This window comes from Dermacentor albipictus, chromosome 6 (assembly GCF_038994185.2).
Source record: "Dermacentor albipictus isolate Rhodes 1998 colony chromosome 6, USDA_Dalb.pri_finalv2, whole genome shotgun sequence".
NCBI lineage: Eukaryota > Metazoa > Arthropoda > Arachnida > Ixodida > Ixodidae > Dermacentor > Dermacentor albipictus.
In genome coordinates, this window is record NC_091826.1 from 3871394 (window position 1) to 3896728 (window position 25335).

Below are 25335 nucleotides of genomic sequence, written 5' to 3' on the forward strand. Positions count from 1 at the left end.
CAAACTCGCATAGCAACCTAGAAAACATTTGCATGGTTGTATGTGCTACCACAGCGTGATAATTTTTTGTATGTAAATTCAACTAGTCACCACTACTGACTTATTACAGGCAAAGGCGACTTGGTATCATTTGCTACCTTTTAAGAAGTGTTTAACATTAAGATCATATCAGTTTGCACTGCCATTGCTCACGTCATATGTATGTGATATCGCTGCTTTCAAAAGCAACCTTGCTGGAACTATAAACCTTGCAAACATTGCGGAACAAACATTTACATTGTATAACCTGTAGCTGCAGTAAGTGAATTTGTTTCGCAGCATCATCAGCAGGTGGTAAAAGAGTTCAGGGCCTCCCGCTTGGTGCAGCGACAGCTGGAAGTGGAGATGCGGGGCTTGCGGGAGGTCACTGGCCTCATTGCGACCACCCTGGGCAAGCTCCTCGCTGCCGGCGCATGGCCTCCATGAACCGCCTCGGCCATGAGGAACAGCGTTTTCTTTTTCTTTCCTCCCCTCTCCATATCATCCTTTAGTGCGACCAGCTACAAGTGTCGCCTATCTTTCCGTTCAAATCGACGCTGCGGCATTTGGTGGTGGTGCTCACACGTCTTCAAAAACTGCTGTGACGTGTTCTAGCCAGCCTTCTGAAATGACTTGCAAGTCATGCGTGACCATGGAAGCGAAAACTGATAGTGCTATGATGTCACTTGAAACACGAATGTACATGTTTGTTTTTTTATGTCGCACTAAAGGATGATATGGCTGTTTTCCGTGCACTAGGGAAACAGCGGCTACACAATCCGATTGCTGGGCCAACAGCAAAACATAAAAGGTTGAAAATATCTGTTGCTACTCCGTAATTCTTTACAAGTTCTTTTTCTTTCATGCGTAGTTTTACTTGCAGTGCAAGTTTGTCCCAGTGAGAGAGTATAAATTATATGTCAAATCTTTCTACATTTTGATTAAGTGTTGTGTACTTTCGGTTTGCTGTTTCTGCGAAGTTTCAGTATGTACTGTTCTTCAAGGAAGGTGTACACTATGTGATCATTTTATTCCAACTGCAACATTGTCTCACACACGTGTTGTAGATGCATTTGACTACAATGCTGTGATAACGGGCATTGAAATGTCTTGTTTGAATTTTTATGCTATATGTATCATGTTTGCAATATCAAATCTTTCGTGCCTGTGGAATGCACAAGTGGCCGTTTAGGAATTTTTTTAATACCAAGCACCTGTTACTTGTGGTAGTTATTGTAACATTTCCTGCGTCCTTACCGATGATAGCAACGCAATCTAGTGCCCATTGTAGTTGAGCACAGTTTGTAATATAGCTAGCGTAGCCATCGATGTGGCCACTGTTTTGACATTCATTGCCAGGCTGCTCTTGCAGCCATTGTTGTATGAAAGACCATCGAAGTGCCAAGCATTTTCTCACTTGCGTCGTTCTTTAAACGCATGTGACTGCTGTTTTATATGGTGATCTTATTATGGCACCTGTCATTGACCATAAATTTTGTGCTACAAACGTGTTGATTGCATAGAACACCATACACATCTTTTTTGCTGTGAAGTTGCTGGATGATGATAAATGGTGCATGAGCTTACAAAACATTATGTTCGTGTCAGATATTTCTGCGATTTATTATCTACCAACGGCCCATCAACCATGTATTGGGTCCCATGTAGTGAATATAATACTGGTATTGTGTCACCATAAAATAATGCCCTGTGTACTTAAGCTATACATCGAAATGACTGTCATTTACATTCATGAAATATGACATTGAAAATTATTCTTTTCTTTACGCGGCGGGTATAAATAAATTATTTTGAACAGTGTTACTGGCACTTGAAATGAATATTTATCACCCGCGTTCCTTCGATTTTACCACTATTTACAGATCTACACTGTTCCAAGGGAGAATAATGTACTCGACATGCCAGGCGATCGTTTTCAGCATGACTTGGCCTTTTGACAAGGAACTGTGCGGTGGCTGTGTGGCAAAACTGCGCAGGGCCTACAAGGGGCCTGAGAACAGTACACCTGGTGGAGCGAAAAGTGTTGTGCTTTGTTGCAGCCCAAATAGGAAGCTAGGAGATGAAGACCAATATTCTCCCATGCACAGTGCAGGTGGCGGTGACAGTGTCGGTGATGCCAGCAGCTAAATGGGGGCACCAAGATTCATAATGCAAAAAAGGGGGTAAGGCGTGCAGACACGGACACAAGAGAAGTGGACAACACGAACGTTGGCAAACTCCAGCTGCCCAGAGATGTGGCTACAACATTCTGCTAATGAGGACACGATGTTTTATGCACAGCTACTAAATTAAAGGCTCTCATGTAGTGTCACAGTGCAATAATGCAATCATCTCCAGTAGTGACTGCTCAGTGGCACAGGCTACATGAAAACGCCGGTTATGATTGAGCAGATTCGATAAAGAACAGCAGGCTATCCACTACTTCTCACATTGGTTCCTTCTCTCTGTTACGCGTATAAACAGCAGTAATAAACATCTGCCTGCAGCGTCAGGCTCATGTTCATTGCTGCTGTCGGGGACGCTATCTGCGCCGCCACTTTCGCGCACTTCGAAGGTGGTGCTGGTGCCTAGTCCTGCCAAATGATCTAAGAACATCGTCCTGGGCAGCACAGCCTTTCAAGTACATTATACGCGCTGCCCTCACTGGGGAAACTTCCTGTGCAAGGGGTCGCCACTGTCATCGTCACTGTTGCTGCTGTCATCATTGACATCATCAAACACGTCGTCACCTTCATCAAGGTACAAATTGTGCAACACTGCACACGCTACAACGATGTTGGCTGCACGGTCCGGTTCATAGGTGGAGCGTGCGGTACCGCTGAAGACAGCGGAAGCGGTTCTGCAGGAACCCAACGCACCGCTCCATTACGGACCGCATGGCAGCGTGTGCAGTGCTGTACCTGCCTTCTGCAATGCGCGTGGGCGGATTGCCTGGGACCGGAGTCAGGAGCCATCGTTCCAGGGGGTAGCCGCTGTCACCTGCATGATCATAAAAAAATGGCATTAAATCGTATGCACAGAGTTCAGTGAGTGAAGCCTGGGTCATGTTACATACACCTACTACAGAAAGGCTGTAATAAAGGAATATACAGGCTGAGCACCTGACGCAGCTGTAATCACAGATAACAATAGCTAGGACGTATTAACATCCCTGTTTGCAGCAAGGTAGCTTTTTGTGTAAGTTGTGTGGTCTGCATTCCTAAATGAATATCAGTGTCAACAAGAACGTGACAACAGACTTTCACTGTACTTCTAACTTTACATAAATATTAAAAAATAGCTTAAAGTACAGCGCAGGTGTTGTCACTTTGTTTCGCGCAGATACCATTGAAAAATTTCTACATCTCGCCTGTACCTAACAAGCTGCTATAACATAAGGGGTTCGGGCTTTACTATTCTCTTACGGCGTGAGCACACTTTACTGCATGCTGCCAGAATTGCAACTGTATAAATTTTTACCGCTGCTCAACGAGGAGGTGCTCGCCGGCCTTGGCAATGTGTCCATCCTGGAACCGAGGACGCAGCCATGTTGTTCTCCATAGTTTCTTTCTTGAGGCGAAAGTGCTGCCGAAACAGGTCTTCCCGCTTGACAAACGCATCCTCGGGCTCCCTCCTCCCGAGCTGACGAGCCGGTACCGCCAAAGCTATCAAATGTGCAGCCATTTTCTATTCCAAATGAAACAGGGCAGTCGCCAGTTATTCCAAGATATTGCGGGGTTTGTTCGGCATAATTAAGCACAATCAGTGCGTAAACATCACTTTGACGTGTCTGTTCTTGAGCATTCCTGCAGCAAAGCGATGTCATGACATCGCTTGACAGGCAGGCAAAATCGGCGCGACCTGAAAAATTTGGGCCAATGAGCGAGGGATAATGGCGGATTTGGAATAAAAACAAATTGGAATAGCTTTACGTTATACCGGCCTTGTTCATCGTTCTCCCCCTCTCAACACCTTAGATGTGTGAGACCGTCCGAAGGAAAATACCAGTCTCCCGTCAAAACCGGTAAACACAGAATGAACAATTGAATAATTAACGAAGTATTAATGAAGACTTCGTGAATCATCGCGACATATTACAGAAAACAGGCGTCTCATATCATATAGTATAACCAAAAGTTGCATTTGCCAAGATTAGCATTAAACAAAGTTTAATAATAAATCTTCGGAACCACTAGTAACACGCCATACAACTACAAGAATTTCCTTCCTAAGCCAGTTGTATATGTCATGATAACTTTCACATCAATCGCCACCATTACTTACACCCCCTTTCCCCCCTTTCGCACTAATCCCTACGGAGAGAGAAAAGCAGGGAAATTAGAGAGTTACACTGCCGCGCCTCGATTTTCAAATCATCCTTTTTACGCGCACAGTAAATTAGTGGATGAACTTGCAATCCAGTGGCGATTGATTTGCGCGATCTGTCTTTCATTAAATATGACACATGAAAGACGCATCGAAATGACTAATGCAATGCGTATATAAAGAAGCATGACGAAAGCAGGGGCAAGGATGTCCAGGCTGCGGCGTCCTATACAGGTTGTCCCAGCTAAATTTAACCAGAGTTGAGAAATATGCCAATGCACTTTGAGACGACGCGACCAAATGCATGTTGCTGACTATTGTATGGAGTAAGTCAGACTATTTTTTGTATTGTGCTTAATTGCATAATTAGCCAAGATTAACCAATTTCGGAAGCTACAAGTTAGGCACTGGCACGCCAAATTTAAATGAGAAAGTTGTAGAGCGCTTAGCAAAAGGACCGATTAAACACTTTCTAACTTTCTGTATATTATGCATTAGTGTTTTTCCGCTTACTGCAGATGCCCGCGAGATACATGACCGCTTGCTTCCAAACGTCACATAGCCGCGCTGGAACCTGCCGACGCTTAACCTGGCGCAGTCTCGAAGCGCGTCTGCAGGGGCTACTTCTCGAAGACGGCGTTCGAGTTCCACGACGGGGAGTCCGCGGGCACCGTGCCCTACATGGCGCCCGAGATCCTCAAGCGGCGCCCGTACGGCCGCGCGTGCGACTGGTGGTCTGCGGGCGCCACCATGTACAAGATGATGACGGGTCGGGTGCCTTTCCGCGGCGAGACCAAGGGGGAGCTGATGGACAAGATCACCAACCAGCCCCTCAGGTGGCCCAAGGTCGAGGAGCACCCGCACTCGGCCACGCCGGAGGCCAAGGACATGGTCTTCAAGATGCTCAAGAAGAACCCCGTCGAGCGCCTCGGCTCGACCACGTACGCCGAGATCAAGGAGCACCCTTTCTTCGCGGGCTTCAACTGGAAGCGCTTGTCCAGCGCCAAAGACATCTGCAACATCCCCGCCATCGGTGACTGCATGACTCGCAAGAAGGGGGACGGCAAGCCCGAGCGACTCAGTGAGCATTTGTGCATGCAGTGGCTGCGGCTAAGCGTGTTATTCGCTTTTCTGGCGGCTCTAACAAAATTGTCACTCGGTTATTATGAACTTAGAATCGGCGTTTTTCCGTTGTCGCTTAGCGTGCACGTGTCAGCTTCGATGTATTACAATACCACTTACATCAATGTTAGCTGAGACAGTTTTTTATCAATTTGAGCACAACCTGCACCAATTTTCCGCATCTCGTACTCGTGAGCTACTCCTGCGAGGGTCTCAGTAGCGACGTCATCTTAGAGCAACTGTTGTTCTCCATCATCAGAAGAGCTGCACAAGACAATATTATGATGCAGCAAACTTCCTTTCAACACAATTTCCCAAGCTGTTCCCGAACGGTGCTTTAGACTTTTCGCTGCGTTCAGCATGGTTGTTCACAATAGCACCACAAGCACTAGGGTTAAAATGATTAGGGTTAGTTTTGGTGGGATTTATTTCGTACGTAGTTTCTGCTGCATGTGACAATATTGCTTTACTCTTGTAGCAACCACTACGATCCTAGCCATCATTTACGTGGTCAAGCAACAAGCAGCTGCAGGCATACAGCTATGGTAAGCTATCGTCTACCTACGCAGCCTAACGCCACGGCAGTGCAGCTAGTTGGTTCGTGATTATTATGACGAGCAGTGCAGACGACAGGACAAGAACCACACGATAATTATGCCACACCTACTTCACGGTGAATGCAAGACGTGAGGCTCGTTTCTGCCACGATGCACCAATGCTTCGTAGAGATCAATTCCCTCCATGTGAATATTGTTTTTTATAGCTTCCTGCACCATGCGCGGTACTGCAGAACATAATCAGCATATTTCATTCATTCTTCTGGCGCTCAACTCGTTCACTGCGACGACAGCAGGTGATCGTACGGGCACTGCCATCCTCTCAAGAACAACCTTGTTTCGATGCACATATAGCGTCGTCCTGGTTCGCTTCAGTACTGCCTGCTGTGACCACCGAAATTCACACGCCAAACTTCACTAGCCTCATAGTCGGCGTCGCGCGCAATCTTTTGTACGAGTTAAGGTACGCGAACGCTCCTGATAGTGGATAGCGGTAGAAAACCGGGCGAATTGGTGGTGCTTTAAAAGGACGCGATCGAGGGACAAGGCGGAGAAAGGAGACATGCGCCGACTACAACTGCGAGTTTACTGGAAAATACCGAGATCCACAGACAGCGCGCATGCGCCCCTCTTCATTCCCCTCTGCCTTACATGCAGAACGCTACCTTACATGTTAGATGAAAGCGAACAACCAGAACCAGCTCAATTTTTAAGCAGCTACCAGCATAAGTTAACTATCATGCAGTACTACGGAGGAACAGCTGACGCGCAAACGGTGTTCTCGTTTCACCTATTTTCTTTGCCGTTTGGATGCGGTTACGACTAATCACTCGCGTCTTTCACAACGCGCGCAGGCTTCGCGGCGCCGCTGCTAGGCATAGCAGCGTGTCGATAAAGAAGCGCGACAAAGGAGCCCGGCAGCGGCGTAGGGCTCATACGCACTGGCACGCCAACCGTGCAATTTCGGAGGTCATTCAAATGACTTCGCACAAGCTTCGCTGCGGCAACACTAGAGGGCGCAGCATGCCCAGAGAGAAGCGCAAAAAAGTAGTCCTGCTGAAGTACACGCCTCATACGTGACGCGTTTTGTGGGGGCAATACGCCGTGTCGCTAGATCGCTTCAATGCTAATAGCATCACCGTCGATAGTCATTGTGAGATGAGTTCTGCCGAATTTTTGTTTTACCTTACCTTATGTAAACATGACGTCCGAGTCACGCATAGTCAGTGCCGTTGGATGTCGCTTGTGTACCGTCGATTTTTTTCCCACTAAGCGCTCAGCTGTAGTCGGCGCACATGTCCCGTCTCTTTTACAGCGGAGTGTATATGCCTACCCTCCCATACCGTTTTCTACGTCTGCGCCTCAAAACTCCCGCGCCTTCTGTGAGGAGGCCAACCAAACCAATAAGGCATGTGCTGACACCTGGCTTAACAAGACGAAAGCTAGGGAACCATACAACCATTACCAGAGGGAGAGAGAGAGAGAGAAAAACTTTATTGCTCAGTTAATCGGAGTTATGGCAGGTCTGGGTGGGGCCCTCAGTCCAGGGCTCCACTGGCAACTCGAGCGCTAGTGCCTGCGGCAGCTGCAATCGGGGCGGTTCAGCCAGCAAGGGATTAATGATGGGATTTGCCTAAACTTTTGGCTTTAAGGTGGTAGGCCACAGCCAAAGCCAACCCTCTTTCACAAAATTGATCTTTGTCGTTTTTTTACATTTTATGTATGTCCAAACATTCAGAAACATGTTGCAAAATATCATCTTCCTGTCATCATTAGTACAAGAGCTGCAGTGAGTTTCCAACATATGCCCTCGTACTGCGAAACCTAAATTCAGTACTTCTTTTATACAAATGTTTTTCAATACATTGTCTTTTTCATTTTGTGTTGTCGCCGAACAGCCGCACGAACAAAATGAGACTCTAGTGCATCTCATGGGGGCTCCAGCTATGAAGGTGCTGCATTCCAGGCCTTGGTTTGAAGTCTTTCACATGGCTCGAAGATTTGTTAACGTTTTTCTGAAAACAAGTTTTTGTCCCACCTCATGTTACGCATAGTTTTCTTTAATGAACATATTGATACTAAATTTTACACACTCATTCCTCACAAGAGATCTGTGAAAAGAACTAGAACAAAAGAAATTGATGCAATATTTTTGCATTTACAGCTCATTTTGCAAATAAACTTGGTCAAAATTGGCATTTTTTCCGCTTTGCTTAGTTCTTCGGACATTATATTTATTAATATTTCTCACATTGCATTCGTCCGACTGCACAGGTCTCCCACTTAGCTACACAAATGTCAAAGCTTTACTCAATTCAGCAATAGATTAGTTACTTATCATTGCTGGTGCGACTAGCACTTTTACCACATTTTATAAGAAATATTACCTGCCAAAAAATAAAATGAACCATTTCCTGCACCTTAAGTAGTTGAATAAGCTAGTCAAGACATGCTTATGCAGAAAAAGAAAGTTATTTGAATTCTGGCTCCTGATTTACAGAACAATATTTGGGTGTGGCCTACCACCCTAAACGTCTCTTCGACTTCATAAATTCGTCATTTTCAACACAGTACTGTGTAACAAATCATTAAATGAACATTATTAAAATCATCCGCCAGCACGATTTGAACACAGGCCATCTAGCTCAAAATCCTGACACTCAAACCATTACGCCATGGGCGCATTTTTTTTTTTTTGTTTCCAGAGATTCGTCAAGTACAACAATACACACTGCTGCCACCAGCACACAATATTCCATTTCCCACCACTGCTCTTTGAGCTTGCGATTGAGATTACAAAACTTTCATTTTGACAAGATCATCCATCAATAACAACGGTTCATCGTCATGCGCAAATTTTTGAAACACTTCACCTAGTTTATTAACATTTTTAGTAACGTAAGAGTTTACAGTTCTCAGATTTATATTACAATTCCTTACAGCCATGCGGTTTCTTCATATGCTGTGAAGGCCGAGAAGAAAGAACACGCCATAATGTATCCTGCCTAGCTCCGTAGCAGAGTAACGAATACAATGTGGTGTTAGCAGTAATTCTTTTTATAGTTCTTTGCGTAATAGCCAAAAGAACACCGCATTCGAACACTCCAGAAACACGTGTTCTATAGATTCTGCTTGCTTGCAAATTAAACACTTTGCATCCCACAGTATATGCTTCCCTTTTTCTTCTAGGCGTGTTTTCACAGGTAAGGCTTTAGTATGTAGTTTAAAAAAAGAATCTTTTCACTCCCCCTGGTACCATCATTCGTTTCACACGTTTTAGCACACCTTTCCCCTCGCGATACATTAATCGATACATTGAGATACATTGGTTATGAGAACATAATGTTTATTAAATCCGTGCTTATACGCTTACGTGTCACTGTGGCCAAACATTGTATGGAAAAGTGGTGATTTAACAATCTAAATGCCACGACCACCTCACTTAGAAATTTACTCGTTGCGTAACACCCACCCTCCCTCACCGACACAACAGAAGTAAGAAATTGCTCAATCGGACTTGAATAACTGTTCGCAAGAAAGGATTTGTCGTGTCTCGCAAGAACAAAAATCTAGAAAGTCGTTGCTTTAATGATAAACTCGGTAATGACAAGCCCCCCTGACCCAACATGCGAAACAAGTTGTCCATGCTTGTTCTTTCATATACTGACTGCCACAGAAACACAGCGAATGCTCTATGTAATTTCTTAAATTTAATCGGGAACAGCTGAGGACTTGCATGAGATACCACAGCTCGCTCACCAAGAAGATTCCGCAAATAGCCGCACGTGCGAATATTGAGAAATCACGCCCGTCCCACCTATCAGTTTGAGCTTTTAATTCCCGCACCTTTCCATTCCATATATCCTTGGTGTCTCGATGTGGGCTTAACGGTACACCAAGATAAATATCAGGTGTGAGCGTCCGCTGCATACTTTCAAAAACACGCGGCGCTGTTTGCCACCGGCCATGCCACAAAACCACACACTTATTCAGGTTTATATTGCTGTCCGTCGTGTCACAAAACTCACGCATAATTGTCATATATCAGCTCGAACACTCACCTTATCAGCGCAGAAAACAACAACGTCATCAGCGTAAGCTAATAAACGCACTGCTCTCCCTTCTACGCTGAAATCACGCACATCCGTAATATCAATAATTTTTTACAGGATATTGCGAACAAAAGAGGTGACAGGGGGCACCACCGACGAACAGAGGAACGCACTTCAATCCTTTCAGTTAGCTCATGGTTGATAGTGATGTTAGTTGTAACAATTAGTACGTCATTTTAACTCCCTCTGTCATCCGTGATCTAATTCCGACATAACCAAGAATTGAAAACAGGATATTATTACATACTCTGTCGAATGCCTTTTGTAGATCAATTTGTAACATAGCGACTTTCCTAAAATCTCCATCACAAGTTTCAAGTATGCGCCATACATCGTTCCTGCGGCACGCATCTCTCACCGCACCAGTCATCCGCAGCAAGTCGCACGGCCACGTGCCCGAACCACTCATTTTTCCGCCTCGTTCATTCCTCGAGCAGCTAAAGACTGGAACGGTCTTCCTGCTGACATTGTTAGCATCACTTGCCTGTCTTCATTCTTACAGCGTGTGATTGATCACTTTGAATATAACTTATGAAGTGTACCAAATGTGGAACTTATGTTAAACCCACCCCTTATGTAATACCCCCTCCGGGGGTCTTTAAGGACAATAAACTGAACTGAACTGAACTGATATCATAAGAAGACATCAGACACTGACACCAAGGACAACATACGGGAAATTACTTGTGCCTAATAAGTGAAATAAGGAAATGATACATTAATGGAAATTAAAGTGGATGAAAAAACAACTTGCCGCAGGTGGGAACCGAACCCACAACCTTCGCATTTCGCGTGCGATGCTTTACCAATTGAGCTACCGCGGCGTCGTTTCCCCATCCACTTTCTTGGGTATTTATGTGTCCTAGTAGAACCCTGGGAGTGTTAGCCAGCGCCACCACTCACAGACCTTGGCGGCGGACGTGGAACGTCCTTTTTGCCGCCTTTCGATCCTCTTGTCGTAGTTCTCCACTTCGCCATAGTGGTCGAAAGTTCTCTTCAATGATTCCCCGTTAACATGGAATGGAACCCAGTGCACTTTGAGTGTGATGACTTGCTGTACGGGGTCCATGACGGCGCAAAAGCGCCCTTTTGCCTCCACGCCACCCGCGTTAACCAGCACTTCCTTCACCTCTGGCGCTTGTAGCTTGATGAGCCACACATGCGTCATTTGGAAGGGACCTATGCCGGTCACGTCTTTCAGTGCACCGAGCTCTTGCAGTGGGTCACGGAAATCTTCGAGGCGGTATGGTCTCCCGGCAACGTCACAGTGTATGAACAAACACTCCTTCAATTCTCCTTCAAGCGCAACAACTTGTGCCTACCTCAGGCCGATAAAAGCGGTGGCTTCATAGTAATGGCCGCAGATATGTACAACTTGAAGGCAAGACAAGCGGTGGAGACGAACGTCATCCGGAAATAAGCCAGCGAAACAAGAGTGAAATGCATGGTAGTAGCTCTGTGCAAATATTTGGAACTGACGAGACTTGCACGCTCCATTGGAACTTGTAAGAACAGCGCCCTTTCCGTTTTCTTCATGGCTAAAACGCACAAACCAGGAGTTCCGTTTAGAACAATTGTGAGTGAACGCGGTACTTGGCAGAATGTGACTAGCTAGTTTTTAATGAGGCACCTTAATTCACTTGTTGCTGATGACCCGTTCGCGACGGATAATTCTTCATGTGTAACACACTTTCTGCAGACGAACCCATCAATAGGGTACCTGTTTTCCGTGGACGTTGAGGATTTCTTTTATTCCTGCCCGCACAATGAATTGTTTTTCGGTGTCATAAGTTGCGTCGACGAGAGCGGTGCTATTGCCCTCCAAAATGCTGCAGGTGTGTCTGTTGACGCTCTTTTATCTCTTCTTCGAGTTCTAACTTAAAGTCACCTTCATCAAATTTAATGACGAATTTGATGTACAAAGACAAGGCATTTACACTGGCTCCTGTGTTACTCCTGTGCTTTGTAAGTTGTTTTTATCTGCTATTGACCTTGCCTTGCACCAGCATATAAACGGCGGAGGGGGGGCGGGGGGAGGTGTAGAGATTTTGAAGGCTTTTAGAAATGTTGAGGATTTTTAATTCCTTTAAAGCAACAATCCATTGCCTCATATCAGCCCATTGTTGACGAAGATTTAGCGGCCTTTTGCTGTCTCGGGAAGGGAATGGTTTTTACTCACGAGGTACCTTCCTGCGATTCTTTGCAATTTTTAGATGTCAACATCATCTTGCAGACGGGTCACACCTGCTGGCTTTATTCGCCTCGGACAACAGAGGAATTACTGCCATATGAGTCGGCACATTCCAAGACTGTTAAGATAGCCATTGCTAAACTTTGCCTTGAATCCGCTCTTATACAGTCATGCCCTCACGCTAAGCAGCGAAGCTTTAAGGATCAATCGGTTCGACTGTGTTCCGCTGGGTTTCCCCACATGTTCATTATTGCCGTTGCCGAGTCGCTCCTCCAGAAATTCAAGAGCGACGAACACAGGAGAAGGGCTAAGCAAGCGCAAAGGACGGTGAGGCCGGAGGTCTTATATGCACCGCGAAACCCGCAACTTAAGGAAGGCTGCAGACAGAACCGGGTGCCAGTCGTATTCTCCGCGCCATGCAAGATCGCCCAGCTGTGTCCACGCATTCTTGCTGATGGGAGCAAGAAACGTGGTTGTAGTAACCTACATGCCAAGCCGTACACAAAATCTGCTTTCAGAGTCGTCCATGAGTTTCCGCTGCCCTGCGTTAAGACACGTCGGCCAGACTGGGCGTTGCGTAAATGAGCATGCGCGAGAACATGAGCTATCACTAAAAAGTAAAGACGGAGCACATTTGCCTAAGCACTGGGATTCACATCCGTGTGAGCCACGACTGGACAAGATACGGATCCTTGGAAAAAGCGGAAAAAGCAGGGACACCATGGCAGGTGAATCGTTGGAGACATTTTACATTAAAGGGATACAGCATAAAATATTTGTCGCCGGACTTTCTGGCTCCAGTGACAGCTATCGCACCGAGAGTGACCAAAACAAGTCTTTCAGAGCAGAAATGAGCGAAAAGTTTAATGAATATTTCTCAAATCGCCGCACCTAGCAGCGTCCCCTGACGGCTCCGGCAAAACCGGATATCGCGTCACACCTACCTGCCTCCCTGCTTCCCGCCCATTGCGAGTGATCGCAAAGCCTCGGGGTCTCATTCAAAAGGCAGCGCCTCAAGCCTGACGCTGTGCCGTCCGTCTTCTCAAGGAAGCGCAAGCAACAAGACGTCAGAGGCACGTTTGAAAAGAGACGGCGAATATGCATGGCTCTGCTGTCGCAAACACCAGATACCAGTGGAGCTGGGCAGTGTCGTAGCCAGAAATTTCATTCGGGGGGGGGGCTCACGTTGTAGCTTGGCCTCCTCCGTAAGAGGAAGCTTTAGCTCCGGTGCTGCTATCTGAATACATGTAGAAGGTGAATTCGTTTTTCGCGGCAACCACTGCACCGAATTTGACGAAGTTTGTAGCATTTAAAAGAAAAACTCAAATTGTACTGACTTCTGGTTTCGAATATTTCCTTTAGTTGCCAATTCTTTATTAGAAATTGGCAAAAATCGCCAATTTTCAGAAAACGAAACTATCACGATCTTGGATTGTAGCCCGAAGTGACACAGACAGAGACTAAAAGCAGACAGGATGAGCGCTAACTCTCAACTAAAAAAAATTTTGCTACAAACCAAGATCATGTTACCGTACCAACTCTTCCAACTTTCTATCCTTTTGAAACTATCACGTTTAAACTCTGTAACACAACAACTAAATAATCTCACAATTCTGTGAATCGCGTCTAATAGTACATCTACAGCGGACAAAATTGATATGTTACGCATGAATCTAAAAAAAAATTTGTATTATGGAAATACGGCTTTTGCAGAACCCTTGTACAACACGTAACCAAGTCATATAAGATACAAATTGACATACCAAATTCGTCCGCTTTCACACCTATAATAGATTCCGATAACAGGACTGCGATATCTGTTTTTGATGCAAAGCTATTAGTTTGTAAGGTAAACGTCGTGCTTCTATCTTTTCGCACTGTCGAATTTTTCAACATATTTGAAACAAAATTCAGGCCCTAAATCGAAATTTCCCTTCCAACAGATACTACAATTTAACTTTCTCTCTCAAATGCAACAAATTTCCTTAAAAGTGATCTAGGGGTTATCTCACAAAAGCGTTTCTGCGTTTTACATGTAACTTAATAGGCCGCATAGAAGTTGGGCCCGAGCTAAAGCTTCCTCTTAATCTATTTGTCGAGAGATCAACTACATTAATAATATCTGCATTGCCATTGCTAAAGATGCTGCAAACGAATTCTTGAACGCTACGCACTGTCAAAACAAGTAAGATATGTATATATTCATTAAAAAATGTACTCGTATGTGCCAAAAGTTGTGCCCAAAATAACTGATATCAATGCTTCTATGTCTGTGGCTATTTAATAAGTGGAGAAAATATCACACGAACTTTATAACTAGATCATTTGGAAACCAGCAAAGCAGTGCATGCCACTTATATGAAAAATCTAAAGGCCATGAAATGAACAAGTTGAGGACACAAATGTTAATGAAACTTTGCCATTCAAGACACTTGTTCATATTTTTGTACATATGCAACGGCCAGCGAAAAATCTCAATGACGCTGACATTTATTCCAGTGTATTACGCAGGAGCAGCGGTCACCTGACGTGTATCGTGAGTAATTGCACCGAAATTATTGTCCCAACAGAGAGCACCTATATAAAGCCGTTCTGCAAAATATACGAGGGCGAGTCAAATGAAAGTGAGCACTTTCGAATATATGACAAACGGGGTACCTTATTTAAAAGTAGTCTCCATGAGCATTTAGACATTTGTCACATTGACTAACGAGTCGCGTGACTTCCGCCTCATAAAACTCCTTCGGTTGGTGCTTCAAAAAGTCTGCTACTGAATCCTTCACGTCATCGTCCGACAGGAATCTGTTTCCCCTGAGTTGTTTTTTTTTCATTTGCCCCAAAATGTGGCGACAGGTCTCAGCTGTATGGCGGATGTTGCAACGCTTCCCACTTGAACTTTGCCAGTTTTGTATTACCCACATCAGCGACGTGGGTACGGGCATTGTCGTGGAACAATTAAAAATTAAATTATGGGGTTTTACATGCCAAAACCACTTTCCGATTATGAGGCACGCCGTAGTGGAGAACTCCAGAAATTTCGACCACCTGGGGTTCTTTATCGTGCACCTAAATCTAAGTACACGGGTGTTTTCGCATTTTGCCCCCACCGAAATGCAGCCGCCGTGGCCGGGATTCAATCCCGCGACCTCATGCTCAGCAGCCCAACACCATAGCCAGGTCGTGGAACAAGATGAGCCCACTCATCAATTTTCCAAGTCGTTGGTTCTTGATTGCGACAGGCAGCCGACCCGGCGTTTCACAATATCGGAAACGATTGACAGTCTCTGGGGCTTTAGAAAATTCTATCATTAATGGCCCCTGACGATCGAAAAAAAAAAGTGAACAACACCTTTCCGACCGAAATGACGGCCTTTGCTTTCTTTGGCGGTGGTGAACTCGAATGTTTCCACTGTAAGCTTTGCCGTCGTGTTTCAGACTCGTAGTATAGTGACACCATGGTTCCTCTCCGATCGCTATTGCACACAAGAAGTCGTCACCCTCATTGTGATACCTGATCAGATGAGTCGAGGGAGCGCAGAACCGCTCCGTCTTCTGGCGGTGGTTCAAAATCTTGGGCATCCATTACGCACACAGGAGCTGATAACCGAGATGTTCATGAATTATGGTGTGAACCTAACCATGAGTGATGTTCACACACTCTGCCAGTTCATCGATGCTTATCCTCCGTTCTTGTCTAATCAGCTCATCAACCTTTGCAATTGCGTTGGGGGTGCTTGCATTGTTGCTTTGGCCCGGTCTTGGATCGTCTTTGCAACTTTCACGACCTTCTTTCAACTGTTTGCTCCAGCGCTTCACAGTGCCCAAAAGATTCAATGTTCAACCTACACGGCAACCATACGGCGACTAATTTCTTTTTGGGAAACACCTTCAGCTGTCAAAAACCTCACGGCACTACGGTGCTCAACTTCTGAAGCGTCCATTTGGTCACGCAACCATGTTCAACCCTGTGTATAAGAGCATTTAATAACATTTATTCTCACACCCGCGTGTCACTTTTGTAAATGAGAGATGCCTGTGTGTTACACGCATGTCTCGCAGATAATAAAACGAACAATTATTGCGCGGGGTGGGTTGGCTCACTTTCACTCGACTCGCCCTTGTTCATTAGAAATGCGAAGACACAATGTAATATACAAATGCTTGATAAGGGGCAAAAAAGTGTCACTGAAAAGAAAGTTCACAGCACGTATACACAAAACCTCGCCACAAGATATTTAAATATACGTATAAGTATCCAATAAATCTACGTATCTAAGAAAAATTAACTGTATGTAATGCGTAAACAAGGCAAATAAACATATTGCGCAATCACAGATTCACATAATCCTAGATCCCGCCCCCATTCCATTCACTCCCCCCGATGTATCGCGCGCGACGGAAGGCAGCTCGCTTGCTCCACGCTTTTCTCCTTTGCGCACACAAGACTGAGCCACCATCGTCGGCTCACCCATTCCCCCCCCCCCCACCCTATGCTTTCACTCGCACATACAGCATACGGCGCGTGGTCACGATGTTATCGCCCTTGGACTTCATACGAAACATTAGGGCGACGGCGACATCAGTAATGCGCCCGCAGTGTCCATACAATTGCTATCGCAATATTATAGGAAGAGTAGCCGGCAACTGAAGCGTCCCGTGGCCGATTACTTTCCGCAAAAGAAGTAACAAAATCGAACTTTCCCCATGCGACAATTCGCTGTGCTGCAACAGTATCTTTCTTTCCTTTCATGGGGGGGGGGGGGGGGGGCACCGAACGGAAAAAGAAAACGTAAAGAATAGGTTGGCCACAATGCAATGCCTACTTTGGGCACCTAATGGGGCTACCGAAGGAACATCCAAGAAAACGTGAAACGCTTGGTCCACCGAGAATCATACGCATAGTGCTCGGTATCCTACACCGGCGAGACACGACTTTCCGGAGAGGTTGCGCTCAAGCGAACGTGGTGAAATCTGTGGAGTCCTCACAGTGATGGCGGGGAGTGACCAGTTTCTTATTCTCGTCTGCTAGCCAGAAGGCGTTCAAAACTCTGCCAGCGGAAAATCCATTCGGCCAGAGAAAACCAAACGCGAATCGAAATGCGTCGCGCGATGGTCTATGCAGCAATAGAAAAACGCGTGCGCTCTGGCTTGATCGGCAGCCCGCGGCTAGCGAGAACAAAAAGAAAAAGAGAAAGAGGCTCATTGTGTTCTCGCGAATAAAAGTCCAAGTAGAAAAATAAATAATGAATGAATGAATGAATATATCTTTATTTCCAATAGATTGGGGAATAGAATGGGAATAGAATAAGAGCTTAGTTACCTCTGCTGGCTTTAGTGTCTTGATATGGATGCTTTGGCACAAGGGGGGAAAAATGTTGATATTTTTCTGTGACATGACGGCACAAATAAACCACCACAACGCTTCGTGTCATCGGACCTCGCTGCGTGCTTTGCCAACTTGTCTCATAGTGTATTCGTTTGGCTTGTCTAGTTATACGGTCCGATGTACGACTTAATTTAGAAAAGTCGATGCACCTTTGGCGTTAAATATTTATAGCCTTAAACCCATAAAGTTGCGGAATTGAAAATCTAAAGCACGACTTTGGAAATGTCAATGCACCTTTCACATCAAACGTTTATCAGAACTTTATACCCATACTGTTTCGGAATTGATATCCATGCGCTCCGTAGATTCCGCGGCGAGCCCGTTCGCCATCAAAACGCCCTTGAAACTTTGTGCTCGGAGGGGGCTGCTTGCGTTATGTACTCCCAATGCGTGGGCGTTGCGCGAAATCCAGCCGAGTTCGCAATGATCGCGGTGAAATGTCTTTTGGAGCGTGACGAGGACATTCGAGACAAAATCCACCATGATTTCCGGCGCCGGGGTTTGTTTTGGTCGGCGGTGAATGACGGCACGGAAAAATTTCGGGGAGAGGCTGAAGCGCCGTAAGCACCACCCCCCTCCCCCCGGCTACGCCCCTGAGTGAAAACTGCCCTTGCTAGGGAGCGGGCGTGTCAGCCAGCACACAAGGAATGTGTTGAGCTGAGGTACATGTTACCTGCTCGCCACTTGTGTTCCTTGTAGCTGCCAGTTGCGCAGGCTGTGCATAAAAACTGTTCCATTGTGTTTAGGTTGATCAACTTCTTGGTCAAAGTACGAAGGAACCAGAACACGCTCCTTCAGTACCAATTGCTACCCATGATGGAATGTCACCCGAATGCTTTTCGTTGCCGGTCGTTCAGCAGGCCACTCATCGAAGTCAGAGGGATGGCATGAGCGGAGGTCATCCCTCTCACTAGAACTGAGCACTGTGCACCCCGCAACGAACAAAACAGCGCGCGGCCGGTCAATTCGCCCCGTCGCTGCTGAAGGTAGACGTGACGTCAGATCCGCAGGCTTGTTGTCGGGAGCGCGTTGCCTGTGACCCGGGGGCCGCTCATAGAGCATCAAAAACAAAGCTATCCGCTCAAAAACAACCCGAATAATGACTAATACAAGAGCACTCGTGTCTTAGGAATGCAATTGTGGTGCCTCCGCAATATTCTTGGATTTTTATTTTGTATCCCTTTAAAGAGCGAGGATCATCTTGTATTAGTGACACATCAGTTTCACTTTTGCATGCAGAAAGAAGGTTTTTTTATAGCCTGCAGTGATTTGCGCGACTGCAGCTGTTTTGTATGTTGCGAATTCGATTGCGTGTATATATTGGATGGTATATGTTTACCATCCAATGTACAATATAGAATAAACAGTCGAAAGTTGGTGCTCCCCTTGTTCCCACCCGTCTTTCTTTGTTTGCGCCAAGCGATCATATTTATGGTCCACGCAGCAACTACGTCATAAATTCTCCTGATGGTATAAAGTTGGTAGCACGCACTAATAATTAGGTGGGGTGACAGAAGACCCGTTACCACGGCCACCCGTGGCCGCCGAAACCGCTCTTGCACAGCTCGACATATCGCGTCCGAACGCGTCCGTGTCCAGAGGTAGAGTGTACGCCACGGACGCATGCATCGACAAGCGGCACAGAAGTCCTGGCAACGCCAGATGCGCACGGGAGCGAGCGGACGCACTCCGCATGGACTCCGTCAATTTCGACTGACTTAAGCGGCTTTTCGACCGGATATGGACTTGTGCTGCAAACAGTTCGTATAGGTGCCCAGCACCGTTTTCGGCGCCCCTGTGGCCATATTGTCCGACCAGCACCATTCCGAGGCGGCCGCTCTGCATACGTTCGGCTTCCCGGACCACGACCTCCGCCGGTTCTGCGTGCGCGACGCCGGCCCGGATACCATTTGCAGCATGGTCTACTCGGTCGAGGGCACCTCCCCGGAGGAATACCACAACGACCCTCGCTGGTAGCGGGCCATCCTCGCCTGTACGCTCGCTCACCCCGCCCTAAAGGCGCCGACCCCAGTGGCCAGTTCCGCAGAATCGACAAGTTCGCAAGCATCGACAGCCACCAGCCGGTTCAGCCACGCCCGCTCAACCACCGAAAGGCAAGACTTCGGCTGCCAGGGCACGCAGGCACGCACCGCTGCCGTGTTTACCAGCGATGGATCTCAAGATCATCTTTCGACCCTAGGCCGGACTCGACCTCCACCAGTGCAACGGTGACGTGTTGTTGCCTCGCATCAGCCATGCAGTTCAAAACCCCTATGCCAAAGCCCGGCAACAAGACAAGATCAGGCTCAACCCCCGGAATAATTTATTGACAGTTAGCGCCCCTTGCGAAGAGTGGGCCAAACGGTACGTGCAGCTACCGACTCTGACTCTCGGCACTATACTGAGTACCCGATGAAAGCCTCCATTGCCCCGCCCGACCATGCGGTCGGGCGGGGCGATTTATAACACCATATACAACCAGACGGCCGAGATCTTTCAAGATCTACACGCTCTCAACCAAAGCCGAAACTTTACAATCACCGACGCCAGACCGCTAGGGAAGACCAAGTCAACCTAGTGAGTTTCATCAACACTAAGACCGTTCAGAAACAGATTTGCTTCGACGGGGCGGTCTACAACTGCCATCCTTTTCAAGCAACAGTTGAAGGCTGGTTTAACTGCTTGAAGGCTGCCCACCGCGCGGATGTTTGCCCGCCCCCGCTCTCCACCAGGTGCCATCGATGCGGCGAAAATCACCCGCAAAAAGAGCCCCCCACCTACAAATCTACCTGCATCATCTGTGCCGGCGAAAATTTTACAGGCTCCCAGATATGTAAAGTACGCTTTAAGACCCAGAAACTCCAAGCCCCAAGCCAAGTCTCCTACCAGTGAGCCGCCATGAAAGGCCCAGCACCACTCTAGCCCAGCAGGCGAGACTCTCGCAGCCCACAACGTTCCACATCCTACAAGAGCGCCGGCTCCAGCTCCCGATCCAAATCCCTTACCCGGCATCCCGGGTCCAGCACCAGGATCCCCAGGCATACAAGCCGATCGGCATCGTCCCCACCATTACCCGGGCAGAAGCCGACCACTACGGATAAACAGGTGTGCTGGCGACTACGATCTCCCTCCTTGGTCCATGAAAACACTGAACCCCGCGCACATTTGCTAATTCAAAGCCGCGAAATTGCGGAACTCAGCCAACAGCTCAAACTATATATGCAGTCAGTAGCTCCGCAGAAAAGGGCGCAAGAACCGCAATCTTCCCTTCCCAAAACCCCTAACCCTAATCCTACATCTTGCACACCCTCGGCTTCTTCCTCCAGAGCGGGCTCCCCATCCAGAGGAGCAGCCCTCAAGCGTAAGGCCACTAGTGGCCCGGATTCTCCCACTCCCATGGAAACATACACCCTCACTAATCTAACTGAGGCAATCCAGGCCCTCGATCGGCGCTTTCAATCCAGCCAACAGGATACGTCGGCTTGGATGACTAATGTTGTCAAATGCCTAACCTCGTTCGAGCAGCGTCTGGGCGCGCAGGAGGCCACCGTGGCCCAGCTCCAAACTTAGATCACCCACCTGATCGGCCCTAAAACACGGGAATCTCTCAAGCAACCCACTACGGCCCAACATGGCTGGACAACGTAATGGGGCACGAATGCGGTAATGGAACTGTCGTAGGTGCCGCTCCAAGCGAGACCCCTTACAGTTACACTTAATCACCCTCGTCGAAGAAGACGCCCCTGCAATAATCGCCTTACAAGAGACACAGATATTCGTCAAAATTCGAAACTACACCCCGCAACAGCCCACTAATTCTGCCACCACGGGCGTCGCAACACTCGTCCATAGATCATTCACAGCCACTCATCACCCGCTGGAAGTAGATAATTTCGAAGGGCACCTGATAGAGCTGCTCCCCAAAAAGCACCAAATGGAAAGCCTCTTCGCTTTGAGCATTTGTAGCCTTCCCAAGAGCCCGGTAGCCCCACTCACTGCCACCCTATGCAAAGCCCTTCAAGCTACCGGCAAACACCCGCTGCTGGTGGTTGGCGCTTTTCACGCCAATCACACGAGCTGGGGATACAAAAACAAATTGCAGGAAGGGTATATCCCTCTGGACCTTCATCCAGAATAAAGGCTTTTCTTTAGTCAAAGATCTCCGACACCCAACCTGCATAGGGAATAGTGCACAGATAACACCAGTCCCGATCTGACCCTGACCAATAACATCCCCACGTGCCAATGGACGAACATACAAATATCCCTTGGCAGCGATCACTTCATTCTGAGCACAGCAGTGCCGCTACTCACAATCTCTCCTACCTGTCGCAAACAGCAACAGATCACAGACTGGGATCGCTTCGGTAGCCTTCGAGCTACGGCCCCGGAGACAGTGGACGATCTCGACGATTGGGTCCGCCAACTCACCCAGAACACCAATTCTGTCACCTCTGCAGTCCTCAACAGGCCACATCCCGATATCGCGGACAGCCACCTCCTACGCCTGTGGTATATGCACGCGAGCCTGCACAAGCGGTAGTCGGGCAACAAACGCAATCGCCCACTCAAATTTCGCATTGTGTAATTAGTCAAAGAAATCGAGTAACATGAAAATCGCCTGGCCCGACAGCAGTGGGGCCAGATTTGTGACCGCATGAATGAAAACCTCGTTATCAAAGACACCTAGTCCTTCCTGCGCTGCCTGCTGGACCCGGAGCCCAGCAAAGCAAACCAACGTCGAAGTGTTACTCGCATATTACACAAGGTGGACGCCTCCGACAACGACCTCTCGCGTAATCGTAGAGAACAGTACCTCACCACTGCAACCACATTCCCCCTCCAAGGCTTACATAGGCCCGGCAAACGCTGAGCTAGACGTAGACATCACCCCATGGGAGGTGCACTCCACCATGCTCAGACGCCGCACCACGTCTGCGCCGGGCGCAGACCGCATCCCGAACAAAATGCTGCAATACCTCGACGACCACTCGGTCCTCGCCGTAATAGACCGCTCCAACCACCACAAGAAAGAGGGCACCCTCCCAACCCAATAGGCTCAACCTCAAATAACATTCATCCCCAAACCAAACAAACCGCTGGAACTCAGAAATCTCAGGCCAATATATCTCACCTCTTGCCTCGGCAAACTCCCCGAACACGTCGTGCTTGCCCGCCTACAGAAACATGTGCACAAACACGACTTCTTTCACCACACCATGCTTAGTTCCCGCAGCAACCTGTCGACCGAGGATGTAATTATCCAGCTGCCACAGGATCTTCTTCACCCCCAACATCGGAAGCGCACGAGAGCTGTTCTCGCTCTCAAACTCACCAAAGCGTTCAATAACGTACACCACCCGGCTATTATGGACTCACTCTCGGCCCTACATGTAGGCAACCGCACTCACACATACATAGCCGCCTTCCTGGGAAACCGCACTGGGTCCCTCCGTCTTGGCTCCCTGACATCCCCTACCTTCCCCCTCGGCAGCCGAGGCAACCCCCAGGGATCAGTACTATCTCCCCTACTCTTTAAGCGCTCCCTATACGTGCACGATCCTGAAAGTAGTGTAATGCCGAGTCGACCCACGGCAGAGGTGACGCAGGCGTTAAGCACTCCCCGTACGTGGGCTGATCCCGAAGTAGTGCATCACCGGGCCGATTTGTGGCAGGGGTGAAGCAAGGGTTAAGCACTCTCTGTACATGGGTCGATTCCAATTGTAGTGCAATACCAGGCCGACCCGTGGCAGAGGTGAAGCAGGCGGTAAGCGCTTCCCATACGTGGACCGATCCCGAAGGTAGTGCGATGCCGAGCCGACCCGCAGCGAAGGTGGAGCTGGCATGAAGCACTCCCCATACATGGGCGGATCCAGAAGATAGTGCAATGCCGGGCCGATCCGCAGTGGAGGTGAAGCAGGCATTCACCTCATTCTTATCCCCCTAGCTCGAAAGCTAACCACTATTCCCAATGTCTCCCACTCCTTCCATGGCGACGACGTCACCCTGTGGACGACCACTGGGAGTGTCGGCGATATGAAGGCTACTCTGCATGCAGGGGCCGAGGCATATAGTTGGGCATGCCGCGGATATCGACTTAACCTGCTCCTCTACAACATCGGAGCTCCTCGTTTCCCAACCCACTCCTTTCTGCCACACCAGCTCTACCACACCGACCATTTCCATTTCCATTGATGGGCGGCAGGTCCCAGAGGTCCGCAAATATTCGGGATGATCATCCAGAATAACAACCTAAACACCGACACCATTCTCAAACTCACCCACACCACGCACCAAACCATCCGAGTGATCTGTGGGGTTGCTAACCGGCACAGGAGAATGCGCGACATGATCTCCGGTGCTTGGTGCAAGCCTTCGTGATCAGCCGGGTGGTCTGCTCACTTCCCTACCTCTACGTCAACAACGCACAAGACAAAATAGACGCCCTCATTCGACAGACCTGCAAGTCGGTCCGCAATCTCGCCTTGCACACACTGACGGAACGGCTCCTCGCGATGTGCATTCACAACACTCTCCAGGAACTAGTCGAAGCTCAGCGAACTGCTCAAATCGAGAGCTTCTCTTCCACACCAACAAGCCGCCACATCCAAGCCTCGCTAGGACTGCAGCCCACCAGCTCCCTCGCACAGACGGAATCGATATCTGCTACCCTGAAAGACCACGTCATGGTTCTCCCACTACCAAAAAATGCACATCCTACTCACCACTCCGCGCGCCGCGAAGCACGTGCGGGAGCACTTCACATAACAACACGCCCAGAACGCTCGTGCGGTATACGTTGATGCCACAGAGTACAGCGAGCACCCAGCATACGCGCTCAGCTTTGTCTCCCCCCTCGGAAAATACCAGACTACTGCTTCGGTACGCGCGCAATCCTCCCTGGCAGCGGAGGAAGCTGCCATACACTCTAAAAAAGTTGACACCCTTTGGGTTGTATTTTGACCCCAAACATTAATCGTGATGTGTCTTGCCCGCATTTCCTTTCTTTAACGTTGCCAGCCCGGTACTTCCAAGTCACGAACGGCTTGCGCATTATCAGCTTGACACGGCATTCTCGACAGGTAAATAGCGAGGACCGAGTTTTCAAGAGAGGAAACGCCAGTAAGGCAGATGACTATTATTCTTTGGGGACAATATAAGCCCCAAAGAATGTGAACGTTTTTAGAGTACCGCTAGCTATCGCTACCTCCACTGCCACGCTCGTATACAATGACTCAATAACGGCCATCAGAAACAATGACAAAGGCCTGCTACACACAACGGCCCATCAAATTCTCAATTCAACCCCCCCCTCCTTTTAGCACAATTCAATTAGTTTGGGTGCCGGCCCACGCGGGCAATCCTCGCAATGAAGCCGACCATTCTCTTGCTCGAGCATCCGTCAACCGAGCAGGGCGCGCAACAAGCCTGGGGTTCCCTAAGGATCGACTCCTTAATATAATGAAATCACTCTCCACTACCGCGAAGAACGACTGCGATACCCCTCCTCCCCTCATAAGTATCTGACCAAGCTAGAGAAAGTCAGTTGGAAGCAACTCCCAGCACGGACCTTTCTTTCCCACACTTGGGAGTCCACTCGGAGATACCACCGTGTGTGGACGT

General features: G+C 48.0%; 1 protein-coding gene across 1 annotated transcript in view; it reads left to right on the forward strand.

Moving 5' to 3' along the window:
- Positions 1 to 25335, forward strand: part of LOC135917030 (microtubule-associated serine/threonine-protein kinase 3-like) — a 391234-nt gene that overhangs the window by 173508 nt on the left and 192391 nt on the right. Inside the window, exon 7 of the mRNA XM_070539813.1 lies at positions 4943 to 5425. Coding sequence (XP_070395914.1) covers positions 4943 to 5425 — 483 coding nt within the window. The remainder of the gene's footprint in view (positions 1 to 4942; positions 5426 to 25335) is intronic.